General features: G+C 40.5%; 1 protein-coding gene across 3 annotated transcripts in view; it reads right to left on the minus strand.

Moving 5' to 3' along the window:
- Positions 1–1,524: 1,524 nt before the first annotated feature.
- KDM7A (lysine demethylase 7A) overlaps positions 1,525–18,245 on the minus strand; it is a 49,349-nt gene continuing 32,628 nt past the window's right edge. For 2 of the 3 annotated variants that reach the window (XM_035126577.2, XM_060279927.1), the window contains 9 exons: positions 17,818–18,024; positions 16,078–16,202; positions 14,382–14,554; positions 13,135–13,232; positions 12,164–12,312; positions 11,811–12,016; positions 9,517–9,599; positions 6,912–7,188; positions 1,525–5,938 (listed from right to left, as the gene is read on the minus strand). In XM_035126577.2, coding sequence (XP_034982468.1) covers positions 5,844–5,938; positions 6,912–7,188; positions 9,517–9,599; positions 11,811–12,016; positions 12,164–12,312; positions 13,135–13,232; positions 14,382–14,554; positions 16,078–16,202; positions 17,818–18,024 — 1,413 coding nt within the window. In that variant the 3' untranslated portion in view covers positions 1,525–5,843. The remainder of the gene's footprint in view (positions 5,939–6,911; positions 7,189–9,516; positions 9,600–11,810; positions 12,017–12,163; positions 12,313–13,134; positions 13,233–14,381; positions 14,555–16,077; positions 16,203–17,817; positions 18,025–18,245) is intronic. The other variant, XM_035126578.2, reaches the window with a different exon arrangement.

Raw genomic sequence — 18,245 nt, forward strand, 5'->3', positions numbered from 1 at the left:
TTCCAGCTGTAAGTGTTGTGTTATATATTGTGTACAGAATACTTGTGCACCCTTAATTCTTGCCTCTCATCCTGAGTTTCTGGTGACAAAACACATGAGCCTATGGTGCGTTTCCCAAATAGTTTATTCCTGGAGCACAGTAATTTATTCAGGATTTAAACTGGAGACAAATCACCTACCCTCAAGAATACACATTTCCTCTCTTGAGCTTCCAAAGTGATAGGCAGGAATCTTCTTTGCAAGTGCAAGGTGCCCAGTTTATATTCCTTGCAGCCATCTCTACTGATACAATGGCACACAGAGGAATGCGACCAAAGCTGCATGGAACTTCCCTGCTCCAGTGCAACAGTCGTTCAGACATAGTTGCTTAAACTGTTTAGTAGTCCAGTTCTCAGGGTCCACTTCTTCATGTACCCTGAATCATGCCTGCATACTACCCTAGACGACAGAAACCCTAGGGAGATTTCATAGTGAAACAGGAAGAACAGTAAGACCCATGGATGTTAAAACACCTTTGATTTCTCCTGAATCTTTGGTATAGGGTAAGTAGCCTAATCCTTTTAATACCCCAATTATGGGTGTTCTCAACACACACTGGCACCGTGTTTCTTGTTGAAATGTGTGCCAACCCCATGGGGAAGCACCAGATAATTTATCGTCGTCACCACAGTATTTTCTGCCTAAAAGCCTATATTGGAAACAACTCTATTCAGTTAATCCTGTGGATGCTGGATTCCCAGAATTAACCAGTTAACAGAAGTTCCTTTCTAGGAGGCATCGTTTTGCCATGTCACTTCATATGCCTAAATGAAGTGAGTACGCATTCTGCTGTGAACCATGACTCTATAGCATTAAAATCAAAGACCAGACAAGCCTTTAGTCAGAAGCCTGATTCACATGCTTAAGGAAACCAACAAGGTCCATATATCCTAAGACACTTTTTCCCCAACCAGATGACTTTCAGTTGGACTACAGCTCCTATCAACCTTGCTGGCTGGGACGGAAAGTACTGCAGTCCAAATCATATGGAAGCAGTGGTGTTAGGGAAGGCTCTGCAAAGGGAGGTAGCCGGTTAAAGGTGAAATTTGATAGTGCCAGTCTGCTGCCATGGTTACCAGAAAGCACTGACAGGGTGGGATAAAAACCTAAAGCTATAGGAAGTTTTTACCAACAATTCCCTTCTTGTGCGCACACACACCACCAACAGTATTGGCATTCAAATATTGAACTAGATCATTTTCAAGGTGTTTGATCTCCAAACCCTTCCCCTTTTAGCAACATGTTTGGTTAGTTTATATACCACCAAAACTTCAGCCCATTTTCTAAAGTATTTTGAAATAAGTGAAGCTAGTATTGCTATTCTGGGAATACATTCTGAACTCAAGCTTTGCTCAAAAACCAAGAGTGATAGAAAATCAGAAGTAGCAGTGGAATTAAGTTTGGTTTTTTCCATAAGACATTCTGTATCACATCCAATATTTACACTGAATGAGTGTGCTGAAATTAAACACTTGAATGCTGAAATCAAAAACATAAGCAATACAGATTTTAATTTCAGTATTTTTGAAGTACAGGAAGTGGAAACTATGGTCAAATACAAATTTAAACAAGCCACTTGTCCTTCCAAACAAGAAATCAATAAGCTACTTATATAAACTTACAAATATTAAAGTAAAATTGAAACAAAATAAATACTGTACATACACTTTCCCTGCCTGCAGGCAAAAATGGGATGGGAAACACTGTTATAAATCGAAAAATGCTCTTAAAGCTGCAGCATCCCATTTCCCAGCCAAAACACTCGACACAGTAGTGTGTTTCTGTAAAAAGGAGCAGAGGACACACAACCCCCTATGCAGAAAGACAGCTATTTCACAAACATTCAAGTTAGAAATAAGACTGACAGTAGAAAAAGGGTGTGGGGGGAAGTCACATCAGCAAAAACACTACTACAAAACTAGTAAATATAGCCAAGACCTAACCCCTTTTTTCAAATGCAATGAATATTTTAAAAATGCCAAAGCACAGGCAAAGTTAAAACTGTGATAATTCATATTAATATAATCTCTTAAAGTGATTTTTCATTCCCTTCCCACAGCAAGAAACTATTATGGCTTAAAATTTATAATCAAAGTCCTTTTCTAGTTAGAAATGCAGCTTCAGCAGCAGCTACATTTCCTAATTAGTGCTCGTCTCATTCCCACCCAAGTGCTGCATGATTCATTCATTTTGTAGACAGATCTTTGCCTTTTTGGAAAAAAACAGATGTTGCAGCTCTGAACCTAGTTTAAACTACAAAACGGTAAGGCCCTTAAATTCAGTTCATATTTACGACACAAAATAAAGTTGCCCTGGATTCACTTAGGCCCAAGGCCATGAACAGTTTTTAATGGTCTGGAAGTATGAATAATCCAAGTAGTTCTTCTTCTTCTCCTCCTCACAAAAAGATGACTTGAGATTTTTGGTGGCACAGAAATTGTGGGCAAGGAGAGGCATTATGCAGGGGATTCTCTGGTCATTTATAGCATCGGGTCTCATTGGGTTTCTTCTAAGCTACCAGTTACAGAGTAAGCAAAAGTGTCAAGTCATGACTCAAATCCTACAAAGTTTGCTTGTTTGTTTTTTAAATGACTACACATTCTGGCAAATGAAGGCAGTCTACGGCATGTGAAAAGCTTAGGCGAAGTAAAGTTTATTTGATCTGACCATGATATTGTACTCTTCGGCTGAAGAACATTATGTAAGCATTTCAGATTGTGGCCAGAAAGGCAGCTCTTCTTGTTCTACGCCTCTGAGATGGTTTTGAATATGATTGTATGTCATTGTTACTGATTGCATAGGTAAATCTTACCACAGAAGTCAACTGAGGCTAGTTTGTAGGCTGGCTTTATGAGTAAATATTGGATAAAGTGAAATGTGGCTGGGGATGTCACTAAACACCAGTATACCAATGCCCTTTTCGATTCTCTCTCGTTTGGCCGAAACCCAAACATTTCATTTCACATATTCCTATCACCTTACGACTCCAAGAGAGAATAGGTCTATTGTAATTCCACCCTACAGCTGAAGCTCTTGTTCCAGGGATTTAAAAATCTCTTTGAAAATAAGGTTCACTAACCTTCTGTCAGATATGGCTTTAGCACTGCTTCCTGTCCCACAAGGAAGTGAAATGATGAAGTCAGGACTATAGCACCCAATTCAGACAATCTGTTACACATAAAAGTCTGGTGCAGCAAGGGCTTCTATCAAGCAAGTTATTAACACACAAACAAGACTTGTCTCGATCAAGCCACCAAAATAATTATTGCTTCAGAGCAATTTATTTTGGTGCACACAATTGATGTACTCTACCTTCCTCAAAATTAATCTTAATGCCTAATCCAAAGCTTCATTTTGGTAAAAGTCTTACTAAAGTGGTAATGGGGGATATTTCCCTCAATTAGTATTTGAAAGACAAAAAGTCAGAAGACTCTAGAAAGTATTTCTCTTTGTCTATGAAAATAGGCTTGCATGCTCATGACAATGGAAGTGAGTCGTAGTGCTGGTGGGGGGTGGAGGAATGAGAAAAGTAACTGGTAACAGCCATTAAAAAACCCTCTCCTCTTCTACCACCACAATCACCCTATAAGGCCATAGCTATATTTTAGTAATTAAGATGTGTTTAGAGAAAGGAGATCAGTTATAGGATCTGCTAGCTACTATGGATTCACTGGAATATTTTAAAGTAAGAACTGAAGAAATGCAAATGCTTTGAAATTCACTTTAGAATTGCTTTTTCTGCTTAAACCAAAAGGACAAGTAATTTTACTTTAAGAGGGAACCGAGAACTTTTAAGTATTTCAACTTAAATGATCTGTAGCTCAGTTAAAAGATATATGGACTGCTGGGGGGGGAATCATTTTCTCTTATCAATTCTGAAAAGTGTGTGATTTCAGATTAACCAGTAAATTTCAGTGTTTCCAAAAGCTACTATTAAATTCTCTTTCTGTAACTGGCTCCGTTTATAATGCTGACAACATGCAGCTTATCCAGTTTGGTTTTAGTTATATAATGTGGACACACAAGTGCTGAAAAAAAAAGCTGTAATTCGATGAAGAAAGAAGAGTGAAGAACACTATGTGTGGTAACTTTCAAAATCTAGGACACACCACAATCCCATTATCCTATTTTTATCCATTTACACTCCACAACTAACCATATTTACTCAGAGGTCAGTCCCAAAGATTACAATGGGGCTTATTTCCAAGTTAAGATTGCTACCTTCATTGTTTTGGCTACCATCCTGCATGTAGCTATGCGGTTAATTCCTATTCAGTTAAATGGGAAGTGTTAGGAACTCTGTTAAGGACTGCAGCCTTGAAATGTTTCCACTGAGAATTTTGGCTACCAGTAAGTCTTAGTAACTGCAGTAGCCAAGAATGTCTGACTAATGTCTATTCTGATAGGTGACAAAGGTCATTCTGTCTAGTTTAATACAGATACACACACATAGATGCAGCGAATACTGAATATATAAAATTGTTTAAACACAGAAAAGTCCTATTTGGGGACTTTAAAGATATTTTATTTTTGATATAACCTGAAGGCTTGGAAGTTTTTATTGATGTTAAAAGAAGTCAAGCAACTGAGTAGCTTTGGCCATGCTTTACCTCTTTATCAACAGAAGAAGAAGAAATCCAAAGCGGTATCCCTAGTATTCCCACTTTAGTACTGAATAGCCCTCTTACCAAAGTAGTAGTACAGCTGCCTCCCCTTTTCCTCCAAAAACAGCTTAAATATTCAATTTTATATTACAAAAATACAAATTTATCATCTAAGTTATTTACATGTATTTCAGAATTGGCATTTACTACTGGATATTTGCAAAGCATGACACAAAATAGTCATTCTGAGTTTTAGCAAGCTATGAAACATAGTTACATATATACAAAAACTTAAGACCTTTCATTAATACTCTGCCGCAATAGCCTTCCTCCAAAAAAAGAAAAAGAAAACATTTTAAGTGTCTACACTTAAATCAATAATAGCTGTAGTGCTACCCTTGGTTTACAGCTACCCATGCTTAGCATGAATCGTTCTCAATGATATGGAAACAAATAGGCAGGAGGAGGAAGCACACATGTGTGAAAAGAGCTCTTTGTAACGTTATGCCAATTTATCATCCAGAACAAATGGCAAAACATGAGAGGAGGAAGAGGGAGGAGCAAGAATAGAATACGTACTTTAGAAGTCAGTACAAAAGCCAGTCAAGAGCTTATATAAAGAGCAGAAATTAACATGTGATTCCATGTGCCTTAACTTAATGCATCACATCCATGTTTAAGACTATACCTGTTATCAATTGTTTGAATGCAGAGTAAATCATTCATGTGGCTCTCCACTGGAGACAGACAGACAGACATAAAGGACAAACAGAAACCTTCACATTCTCAACATCTAAAATAATCATAATTCCCACAAATAAATAGTTTTAAAATGAATTCAATAGTTGCAAAAAAAATCTGTCAAATAAATTATTGATAACCACCTTCATCACACTCTTCTGTTCGTGAATTAGCTCAGACGCTACCAGAAACAACAAAATGATTGAGCCCTGAAGAAAGACCATCTCCCAAGTCCATAGTCTCTCTGAATATTCCCCTGTTTCCCAAATGGTTATTGCTGAGCAGGTGTGGCACAGTGAAAATGCAGCATTGAGTTTTTGTTCATTAGGCAGTGTTCTAATAAGGTACATGCATTCTGCTTCAAGCAGAGGAATAAAACAGAAGCTCCAGGCACTGTTCCCCCTCAGTACTGGTCCGTGCATAAAAAGAACAGCAGCAGCAGTGGTAGCAACTACTGCATCAAACAAAGAAGCGTGCATGGCCATTTCGGTTCAGCTTTAGAATCTTCCCTAAGCGCTGCTTGGCAGTTGCCATTCCTTTCTTTGGACGCTTTCCTGAAAAAGAAAGAAAAAGCTGGTACTGCTAACCACCATTCATGCTTGTACTTCCATAGTTCAGTAAAATCAGCCCCATGTTGGCACAACTTGGGATTTCCTAGACAGGAATATGAGGCAACAGAAGCTTGTCAGGAACTAGCTATATTCTGTTCTGATTCTTCTGGTATACTGACTACTACAGTGGTGCCTCGCTAGACGAATTTAATTCGTTCCACGGGTCTTTTCTTAGAACAAAAAATTCGCCTAGTGAATCCCATAGGAATGCATTGAAATTTTTTTGAATTTTTTTTTGCCCATAGGAACCATTAATTGAATTTCAATGCATTCCTATGGGAAACCGCGATTCGCTAGACGAATTTTTCATAAAACGAATTCGTCCAGCGAGGCAACCTCTGCTCGAAAAATCCTTTCGTTAAGCGGAAATTTTGTTAAGCAGGGCATTCGTTAAGCGAGGCACCACTGTACTCCAATTAGGTAGTTGTGTGACACCAACCACCTGAAGGGCAAATGTACAAATTTGAGGTTGCAATACTAACCACCACCAGTCCTTATTTATATAATGCATTTCAATGTATATGGAGTGTTCTGAACTACAGGCTTGTAAGGGATGTCATTATTATGCCGTTGTGGTGGCGGTGGTGTAGTTTGCACCACACAAAATACATAATAAAAACTAGAACAAGACCACCTCTTACCCTATATTGCTGATAGAGTGTGTGTGTGTGTGTGTGTGTGTGTGTGTGTGTGTGTGTGTGGCTAAAAAAAAAGAAATGTGCACAACATAATCCCTCACATGAAATATTATGGAATTCAACATCTAAAAAGGGCCAATTGTGTGGCACTGCAGACTGGGTGGGAACCCATTTTCCGAATGGGCACATCGTTTAAACCATGCATTACAGCTTGTTTTGCATAAAGCAATTGTCAGTGATTTCTGGCTAAGAGAAATAAACACAGATTATTACACCACCTTTTGTTGCCTGGTTGCTGATAGGGGGTGGATTTGATGCTGGCCGCTTAGTTGGATGAAGAGGTACAGACAACGATGTTTCACCATATGGCCTGTCAGGACTGAGGCTGCCATCACTTAGCCTGCACTCCCCTTCCATCAAGCTCGAGTCCTGGATGCACTTGCCGTGGGGGAAGTTCAAAGCATTGGTTTGTAAATGGATCCTGTTTTCTGGAATTTTATAACAGGTCTCAGAAGCACCTTCCTTCTTGAAGTATTTCTGAGCCTTACTTGTATCCTATGGAGGGAGAAAGACAGTTTGATTCTGGAATGCAACGAATACAGCGCCAGAAAGACAGTTTTTGTAACTTTAAACAATTTGTTCTAGGAAGCCAATAATTAAATTCTGAATGAATGGGAGACACATACAAACATATGAAAACATCAACACTATGTTCAGAATACAACAAAGAACTTAAATGTGGGTAGACTGCACCCATAGAAGAAGTGAACTTGACTACTTTTCCTTTCTTTGTGTAACCTACACCAATGCAGCCTTGCATGCCACACTTCAGCATCTCTCCCCCTGCCATCCCACTTTTAGATTTGTCAGCAGCCTTCGACATGGTTGACCACGAACTTTTGGACCACCGCCTTGCTGACATGGGGATTCAGGGCACAGTTTCACAATGGCTGCGCTCTTTCCTTTCAGGTTGGGGACAGGGGGTGGTGCTAGGGGAGGAGTTGTCGTCACGGCACCCCTTGGTGTGTGGAGTGCCGCAGGGCGCAATCCTCTCCCCAATGCTTTTTAACATTTTTATGTGCCCCCTTGCCCAGCTTGTCCAGAATTTTGGGCTGGGTTGTCATCAATATGCTGATGACACCCAGCTTTATCTGTTGATGGATGGCCATCCTGACTCGCTCCCAGACACACTGACCAGATGCTTGGAATCTGTGGCTTAGTGGGAGCCGGTTGAAGTAAAATCCTTCGAAGACAGAGGTCCTCTGGCTGGGTAATGACGACATGGGGTTGGGGGGCCAACTCCCATCTCTTGTGAGGGCTCAATTAGTGCCAGCACCTTCCGTCAGGAGTTTGAGTGTAACCTTCGACGCCTCCCTCTTTATGGAGGCGCAGGTTGCAGCTACAGCAAAGGCAGCATTTTTCCACCTTCGGCATGCTAAGCAGCTGGTCCCTTACCTCTCTCGCCCTGATCTAGCCACAGTGAGCCATGCGACGGTCACATCCAGGTCTGATTTTTGTAACTCGCTCTACGTGGGGCTGCCCTTGAAGCTGACCCAGAAACTTCAGCGGGTGCAGAATGCCACTGCAAGGTTCCTTACAAGGTCCTTGCTGTGGGACCACATTCATCCAGTGCTACAGGGTCAGGTTTAAGGTGCTGGTTTTAACCTTTGAAGCCCTATATGGCCTAGAACCCTCATACTTACGGGACCGCCTCTCCTGGTATGCCCCGCAGAGGACCTTACAGTCCGCAAATAATATTATCTTGGAGGTTAAACTGGCCTCAACCAGGGCAAAGGTCTTTTTGGCTTTGGCCCCAGCCTGGTGGAACGCTCTATCGCAGGAGACCAGGGCCCTGCAGGAATTGACATCCTTCTGCAGAACCTGCAAGACGGAGCTGTTCCGCCTGGCCTTTGGTCTGGGTCCAGTTTGACCCCCCCTCTATGGGACCCTGCAAGTTACCTCTTTGGCCCTTTTATCAGCACATGTGAGATCAATTTGTGGGACCAACATTCCGCAGGACCCTGACGAATACTTGAGGTTCCCGACCCCTATGGCTGTAATTCATGGGCAGTCATTTAATTTTATCCTGATTCTAATTTTTAAGCTGTATTTTAATCAATTGTTTGATTGTGTTTTAATGTATTTGATATTTGATGTTAGCCGCCCTGAGCCCGGTCTTGGCCGGGGAGGGCGGGGTATAAATAAAAATTTACTTACTTACCGGTGCTTACACACACTATCACTTATTTGTAAAAACATGCAAAAAATACTTAAGTGTTCAAGTTATACAGAACCCTTCACCAAAGAGTACATTCATGTTAGAGCAGAGGCAATGGGAAATTAATAAAAGTTATATTCTGTAATCTGGAACCCCTCTGAATATTTAGTGCGAGCTTGAGGAACCCCCAACCTGTGACCCAAAGTAGACCCACAAGGCTGTTTCCCCCAGCCACAGCCACCTGCCCCAAACTGGATGTTATATGAAGTCAGGTGTGGGGCTGGCTGCAAAGGAACAATGGGAAGCCTTAAAGCATGCTACCAGTTTGTTCCTCAGCAAGTAAGAGTTTGCATTCGGCACCTTTTTAATTTGGTGCCAAAAGCAACCGCTGCTGGGATCAGCTTCATTCAGCAGCTTTCAATCTGAGTTATTGGGTGGAGCTGATCCCTGCAGAAAGCAGGCTTGCAATTGGCCTTAAATTTTAATTCTTCCTTTGACGTTGAATCACATAATGGTATAGGTTGCCCAATGATTGGCACAGCATCCCCACCCACGTGTCAAAAGCAGTGTGCCAAGAGCAAATTGGTCAAATCCGGTTCCCACTCCTGATTTAATGTGTACAGTACACAGCAAGCTGCTTTATTAGACACATAACGTAATCTTACCTGAGGATTTACTTTAGAAACTGCATGAAATTGTGTAGCAAATGTTGAAGCTCCCACATCCTTTTCTTCTTTTATGTGCTTACCTGAACAGAAATTTGAAGTTCTTAGTATATTTTATATGTTATTCATTCTCCCCTATAGATTCAACATAGTGTACTACCAGAGCAACCCAAGAGAAGTTCAACATAACAAATTTTACACTATTATGAGGCAAACCTCCTACTAGAATAATGCAATGGCTTATTGTCGTCATAGGTCTGCAGTTTTCTTTGGGAAAGAGAATGCTAGCTAACACAGAACCCTACAGCGCAAAATGTTATAGGATGGTCTAGCTTGTACACAAAAGATATTAAAATCTACTGGTAGATAAATTTACAATGGAAACTAGAGCAGCTCCAATCTGCAGTGGTGATTGTAAGGGCTCACAGTGAAAGATCACCAACATATCACACTTATCAGATCCTTGTTGTATTTGTGCCACTTGTACATGCCTTTCATACTTCAGACAGCATTAGATCTTCCCCAATACAAACCCATAAAAACTTAAGCATTTTGGATCAAAACTGTTTGCCTTTGCCATCTGCATCTCTTCGTAACCATAGATATAGAGATGGGTGGGAAAGCATCAAACAGATTATAGTTGAGACAACATCTGCTGTCACAGCTGTCAAGTTACTATGCTTTCTGGGTTTTGCTAAAAGCAAACATCTTGCTATCTCCCTAAAGTGGTGAAACAAGTTACTGGGGCAAAGTACTGGCAATTCTGACCAACTTCTATGAAGGAAACTCACATCACTGTTGATTCTTTTATATATATAAAACAAACCATGCTATGATTTTCTTACCTCTGACAAAAGGCTATCATTTATTAAGTAAAATAAATTTAAGAAAACCAGAACCAGCAAATTAACAAACTATTACTGAAATCATATTTTTATGCTTCCCCACCCCCTCATTATTCTGCTGTTACATTTTGATTTTGCTATTTTGGTAATGGCTGTGTTTAGACACAGTACTAAGCTATGTCTTATGGGTAAGCAAGTTATCCTGTGTATAAGCTGTGCACGTTTGCACATAGAGTGAACACTCTTCCCTTATTGAAGCAGAGGAACAACCCAGATTAACATCATGTGTGAACCACCGTGCCTCTTGGTTTCTCCCAAACAAATCCAATCAGGAAGCAAAGAACAAGACTTGGCTTCCAGTCACAGTTCACAGGGAGAGAAACAAACTACAAGCACCAGTTCTGGCATGACACAAAGTAAGCCGTTCCATGGTTTGTTTCTCTGCTTGACTAAAGTGGAAGTGAAATATGTGGGAGACCTCATGGTTTAGCATTACATCTGAATGTGGCCATTGTCTCAATTTCATATTTTTAAAAATTAATTTTAAGCCTATATAATGGTCTCGGAAAATTCAATGTAAAAAACGCTGCTGCTGCTGCTACTTGGATTAGTGATATTTTCCTGTATTTTCTATCAACTTTAAATGAACATTGTATTAAATTGGATTTTATACTTCCAATGAAATTTCATTCACAATCATTAAAATCTTTATAAATTGTTATATTTATGACGTTAAAGAACCCTACTGTGGTAGAATTAGTAAACACAGTGTTAACACACAGGTGTCTTTAATCCCATAAGCAGCCCCTGTAAGGTTTTTAGCTTTTTATACTCCTAATCTCATATCGAGTAATTTGAGAATACGAATGCTTAGAGTTTTATTACCTCTCTAGCTGGAAAAATAAATCCATCTGTTAATGCAAGAATGCATGAGTCACTGCATCTGTCGGTTACCTGCTGAAATCTCTGCACAATGCCCCCAATTATAAATTAATCAATTCAACCACAACAGATTTCTGGTGTTCGTATCTTAGGCACTTAATATCAGAAAGAGAAACAAGAGCATTTGAAGCACATGCCTTCCAACTTCCAAGTTGGAATGGAGAAATGTAAGCCTTGCATGTTTCCAGCAGTCTAGTCACTTGCTTTTACTAGAAACTGTCTGCCCAACTACACAGACCTTTTTAGCCTGGCATGTGCACTAGTAGCTGAAGTCAGATGTATCTATTTTTTTTCTACAGGCAGCACATGAGCCATCTGCTGTCTTAGAAAGTTAGAAAATCTAAATCTGAGCAAAAAACAAACAAAAACCATTGATATTCCATTGATCTTGATTCCCTGAAGGGGACTGCAACTTTCAAGCTAATCCAGCCATGCAGCCTACTTTTGCAATCTATAGCTTAGGCATCTTTTAGTTTTGGCATAATATACACCTACAAGACAACCTACCATATTCTGCTTTATGACTCTGGGAAGACAGCTTGTCTTTATGCCTACTTTTGGGATAGCTTCTGTGTTCCTGAAGAGAGCTTCTTCTATCAGTGCAGTCTGTGCTCTGCATATGACTTGGTAAACAAGTGGTATAGTGCAATCCTGCCATAGAAAGCATGCCCTGAATAGCTTCTTCCTCCGTACTGGTCGAGGTAGGACATTCCCTAAAAAATAAGAGGAAAGAAGAAATCTGTTTCACAGGACTAAAATGTTTCATTTTCCTATTTAACAGAAAGCAATGAATATAATTTGCTTCAAGCACCTCCATTAATTTTTTAATTGTTAACCACTACCACCCTTTTTTCACTCACCTTTTAATCGTCATTTCTAGATGTCTAGATGGCTTCTGCATGGTTTGAAAGAGGTCATTTGTTATTTTAGATTCCTCTCTAAAATTTGAAGTTACTTCCTGTTTCTCATCACCTGAGCTTTCTGACTCCTCAAGAGAGAAATCTTTTTGCTGGTGGGAGGAAAACAAAACTTTCAACACAGTAAAAACCATTAACTTCTACACTAATTTCTACTTCATATTTTAATTTTAGTTAATTCTTCAGGTTAAAGGTAAAGGTAAAGATAAAGGTACCCCTGACCGTTAGGTCCAGTCACAGACGACTCTGGGGTTACGCACTCATCTTGATCTATAGGCCAAGAGAGCCAGCGTTTGTCTGCAGACAGCTTCTGGGTCATGTGGCCAGCATGACTAAGCCGCTTCTGGTGAAACCAGAGCAGCGCATGGAAACACCTTCCCGCTGGAGCGGCACCTATTTATCTACTTGCACTTTGACGTGCTTTTGAACTGCTAGGTGGGTAGGAGCTGGGAACTGAACAACGGGAGCTCACCCTGTCACAGGGATTTGAACCGCTGACCTTCTGATCGGCAAGCCCTAGGGCTCTGTGGTTTAGACCACAGCACCACCCGCATCCCTAATTCTTAAGGTTAGGGTGTCTAAATATATATTCCTAGAGATGTTGGGTTATGAGGATGGGATGGAATTCTATTTGGAAGCCATGTCTTAGGCAATAAAAGATTGCATAAATGTATGCTTGGTATACTTTAGATGCAGATCTATAAAATTTAAAAAGAAAATGGATTGTAAGCAGGGTCAGCCTAAAAAAAAAAGTTTATGTCTATACTAGCTGAACTTTCATCTAACTCCTCCACCCCAATGCACAAACTGTTCTTGCCCATTTCTGTCATTAATACTATTCAGAGCTAGATGTCCTTTGAATTCTAATGTTTAATACTTCATTTAACCACCACCTGTGTCATTCTTGTATTTACCTGGTTAGTGCAATCAGGCTCAGATTCTTCTGAATCAGAAATATCAGAGTATTCTGAGTTTCCATTCCTGAGTTCTGATTTCACACTTTCAAAGAACACTGGAGGAGAAAAACAGAGGGATTTTTAATATTTTCCATATATTAATTGGACATACTTCCCTATAGTTCCGGCTGAGCCTTTCATTCTGTGACTGTACATTGCTTTGAAGACAATGAAACTCTTAGTACACATAGCCACACTCCAAAAACAGAATTTAATGACCACTGTTAAGCAGTATAGGAATGAAAGTTTGTAATTTGTAAGGAATTTGTTATTTCCCGGTTCTTAGGAATTTAATTTCTGGCCTCAGAAAGCCACTGCAATTGGGAAAATACTATATATTCCATATATAGGGAATTCTCGGTAGAAATTCCACTTTGATCAAATTGGATTTTTTCCCTGTGATCGTAGACAGTCACAATAATTTATTTATATAAGGGTAACATATTGCTTGAACTCATTATACGAAGGTCTCCAACAGTTCCAGCTCATGAGTCATAGATACTATATTTCAAGCTATGAATTTCCCAATTAACCAAAGACATTGACCTGTGTCTATGAACACAGCCATGTCTGAATTTAACAAACACTCATAACCCACCTTTAGCCTTTTTTAAAAAAATATTGACTGCATCTGGAAGTGACACTAAACCATGGCACAGTGCTGTGTAAAAGAGCTTGGCCTTCTCCTGACCTTGTGTGTTCCTCCCATGTGGCCAAGATGAGGATTCCAGATGCTTTTATTTGGTGTTTTAACCAGCCAAAGCTATGCTTCAATCTGAACCAGGGAATGGACTTCAAGACTAAGGTCAGTTTCAAAAACAAGTCAGCCTCAACTCATGGTTTTTTGAAGCTGTCTTGTTTAAACTAAGTACCGTATAGTTAGTGTTAGCCATGAACTCTGGTTCAGAAGAAAGAGAAAGGTCTGGTTCAACTAAAATCAAAAGTATAAACTTCCATAATCCTCCTTCCAGTCATGCAGGGAAAGGAGAAAATGGGGACAGCACATAAGTCTGAGCAGAGGAAGACTCAATCACATAGTGCTAAGACATGATTTATCATTACTGTATGTCTAAATGCAGCAATTGTCAGTGGAAGCTTAACTACCCTGATGAATGATGCCACATTGATCAGCAGTACAAAGCAACAATGAAGGACGGTACTGATACAATAGTCCTGGATTTCTAGTTCAAGGAAAACATACTTACTGTTCAGTGGTTTCTGAGCATCTACACTGCCATCTGCTTCCTGGGAGATCTGTTCTTCTACCTTAACTATTATTTCCTTCTCTGACTCTGCTCTCTCATCCTCATCTTCACTGTCCGCAGTGTAAAGACTTCGATCTCTAAAAGGTTGCCTCTCATCTCTGTAATAAAATAACCTGTTACCAAACCAAAAAAAGATCCATTGGGGCCTTGCCCCATCTTTTTAGAAGTAATAGCCAATTTTCACTGCTTCCTAGAACATTTACAGTACCATTTCTCATTTTCCAAGTCTGTGCAGAATTGCTGCCTGTTATTCTCTTTAACAGAAGGTTTAAATCATTTTCAATTATTTGAAACAGGAGTGGAAAACCTCAGGCCAGGAAGCCAAACTTGACCTTCCAAGCCTCTCAAGTTCGCCCTCAAGACTCCCTGCAGGTCATGCCTTCACCAAAGGCCACATTGCCACCACCCTGCTTTGCACAATCGTTCAATGCTTCAATGTGTTCTTGAACTATGATAATGCCTCTTGTTTGCTTGGGGGGTGCTGCCACTGCTGAAGGTATATGTGGGGGATAAAGAGATGTGGGGTGCAGAAACATCTGACTTTTGCATTGGTGGAATGTATCCTACTGTACAAATGTAAGAGTCACACCCATTGCTTTGCCCATATTTGCCTTTGACCCCGACCACCGCTGAAAAAGGTTCTCCACCCCAGGCGTCAGAGACTGGCTGGATGAAGAGGAGTGGTGGGAGAAACCAGCTGGGGAACCCCCAAGAGAAACCCCAGAGAAGAAAGGCTCAGAGCCAGGGGATTGGTGATGGGACCCTGAGAAGTCAGAGGGAGAAGAATGGAAGGAAGTACTGAATGCTGAAGGGTCAACAGGGTTTAGTGAGCAGGAAGAGCATGTGACAGGGAGTTGTTCAGACTGCAAGGCTGAAACATAGGAGCGGGGTCAAGAGACTACAGAAGAATCCAGGGAGCCTCCCTCTCCTGCTGCGACCAGCTATCCCCACCCACCCCGTCCTCCAAGAATGTGCTGAATGCAGCTTGAGACTGCTTGGGAAACATCTGGGGGAGGGGAACCTTAGAAGGGCAAGGGAGGCAGGGACCTTCATCCTGGCAACTGCTCTATAAGGGCAAGACCTGCTGGTGAGTGTTGTTGAGTTGCATGCCTTTTCCTTGAATAAAGAGTTAACTTCACTGACAACTGAGGCTGCTGCTTCTTCATGCTGACCTGCATCTGACTCCAGACCTGACACCAGGTTTAAAACCATCTATAATAGCAGGACTGGTGCTCTGTGGGGCGCACCACTGATGCCTGAAGTTTTTCTGAGTCAGAGCTCCAGCAGCACAAGATAGCTGGCCCACAATGCCACAAATGGTGCTTCCGGAGGGCACTGGGAGAAATTAATGTGGAGGTGACATAGAGCCATCTGGCATGGTTTCAAATGCTGCTGCCCCACCGCATAAGGTAAGCCCGTTATAGCAGCACTCTATCCAGAACTGCCTCAAGTTGAAGCCAGTCCTGCAAAATGTTCCCCTTTGTTCCTCCAAACATTTAATTCCTATGTTTGGTTACAGATGTTTCTTGCTGTATCCCTTTTTCAACCCAGATCTGTCAATTAACTACAAGCTGGATTTTCAAAATTGCCTAAAGTAAACTGCATGTAGCAAGCTACATGCTGATGTTTTTTATACCTAATAATTCTTCCATTTGACAGCAAAAGCCGTAAATCATTGTCCTTCGTTCTCCATTCAGGAACAGTAGAAGATGGCTGAAGAGGCTTGTTAAACCTTCCATTCAGTTTACCATTTGCCATGTCCTAAAGCAAGGGGACAAAAGATTTCACCTACGGTTAATGGTACTTTAATAAGCTATTTCTCTTCGTAATCCACATCAGTGGTGGTGCACCGCCAAGCCACACTTAAAACACTGACAGTCAGCAAACGAATAAATCCTGCATTATTAATAGCCGTTACGGCAGAGAGAAAAGTCTGTTTCATGTGTACAATTGTCTTTCACGCACATGGCCCAAGTTGCAGCAACTCCTTCCTCCTGCACAACACTCTATTCTCTCCCATTCTCTGGATTGTTGGTGCTTAGTGCACATATTCTCTATTAACATGTCTAAACTATTCTACTTTGCAAGTATGGACGGATGGTACTTCCTCTGAGAAATAATTTGAGACACAAGACAGCCATAGTAACTTTACAGATGAATTTTTACAATGTATCAGCACATATAATATTAAGTCCACAGAGATGTATTGCTAACAGGAAGATACTCAGACCATAGAAATGTAACTGGTAGAGAGGACTCTGTATGATGTCATTTCTCCTTCTCTCCTGAACAGGATGGAACACTTAGTAATTCCTCCCTCTCTCCCTCTGACCAGCAATGGATGCAGACATGCCTCTGCTTCCTCCAGCTTCAGCACATACCTGAAGCAGGTTATACTGTAAATATTAAGTATTTTGCCTGCATAGTTTTTACTTCTGCTTTTGCTGTGAACCAATGCATGATTATCAAGAAAGTAAATTATATTTTAAAGCTTACTTTCCAGTCTGTTGCTTGATTCTTTTTTAAGTGGGTTAAGAAAGGGGAGCCAGCTTACTTCATAGTTGGACTTGTTCAAAACAAGGTTTTTACACCTAATGCTTTTAGGATTTAGGGGTAGGATTTTAAAACACTGTTCAACCCACAAACATGGGCACCTGGAGTGATTGCAATTAATTGCAATTAATATATCCTCTCCTACCCATAAAAACCCATCCCACAAACTATACACTGGGAACAAGCAGAATTATATACTTAAGGTTCCAGAAATGGGAGGTAATTGAGGATTTGGATGAGACGTTTTAAAGGAAAAGTGATACCAGTGGGAAAGACCACCATCACCACAAAACCCTTCTAATTTTTCTTCTTAAAACAGCTCTGGTACCAAATACTTTTTAGATCACAGAAGAGTATGTAGAGGCAACTTCCAAAATATGGTCTGTCCTGGATCTTTCTGGGTAAAACGAAGCAGCATTTAAAAGGTCTGATTCCAGGCTTAGCATTCTTTTACTGTAGCCATACTGTATAAGTTTATTGCCACCCTACATCTATATTTGCTAATTAAAAATTCATCTATTCACATACACCCAAAATGTAAAGTGCATTTTGAGGTCGCTCCTCCCTACCTGTGGTGTCCAGTACAATATATATATATGTGCCTGGGTAGTGCAACAACTCTATTTCCTCACCAAACCAGTGGTATTCAATGATGCGGAGCAGTGGGAATAATATTTTCTTTGAACATTAACCAGTGATATGATTATACCTCCCACAGTCTTTATTTTAAAAACGCAACAACTTTCCATTTTTAAGTGTGCCATCTGCCCTGCACATTAAATGTTGTGCTTTACTTCACTCTAATATGCAATACTGTACTTGCCTCTTCCCACGGGGACATCTCTAGTCTTTTGAGAACTTCTCTTGTGTGGAGCTCCAAGATGTCCAAATTAGATGGAGTTTTGATGGCATGGTCCCGTAGCTTCCTTGCTTTTCGTCTGGAATGATGGGTGGAGGCTGATTCATTTGATGATCGCGAAACTTGGCACACACCAATAATTCCCTGAGTTTTAACTGGTTTGCTGTTCTCCTTTAAATAAAAGAAAGTTATTTAGAGCTGCCTATATTGACAATTCCACACATTTTTAAAGTGAAAGGTTTCACTTTCAAGTAGCAGTATAAGACTTTCAACTAGATAATTCCATCCTCTTCCTGTATTGTCTATTATCAACAGCACCCTAAGGGACTCTGTCCACTACTGAAATGTAAGAGAAAGAGAAGGTTATGCTCCAGCTAAAGATTTAGTTCAAA

The sequence above is a fragment of the Zootoca vivipara genome, chromosome 10, assembly GCF_963506605.1.
Source record: "Zootoca vivipara chromosome 10, rZooViv1.1, whole genome shotgun sequence".
NCBI lineage: Eukaryota > Metazoa > Chordata > Lepidosauria > Squamata > Lacertidae > Zootoca > Zootoca vivipara.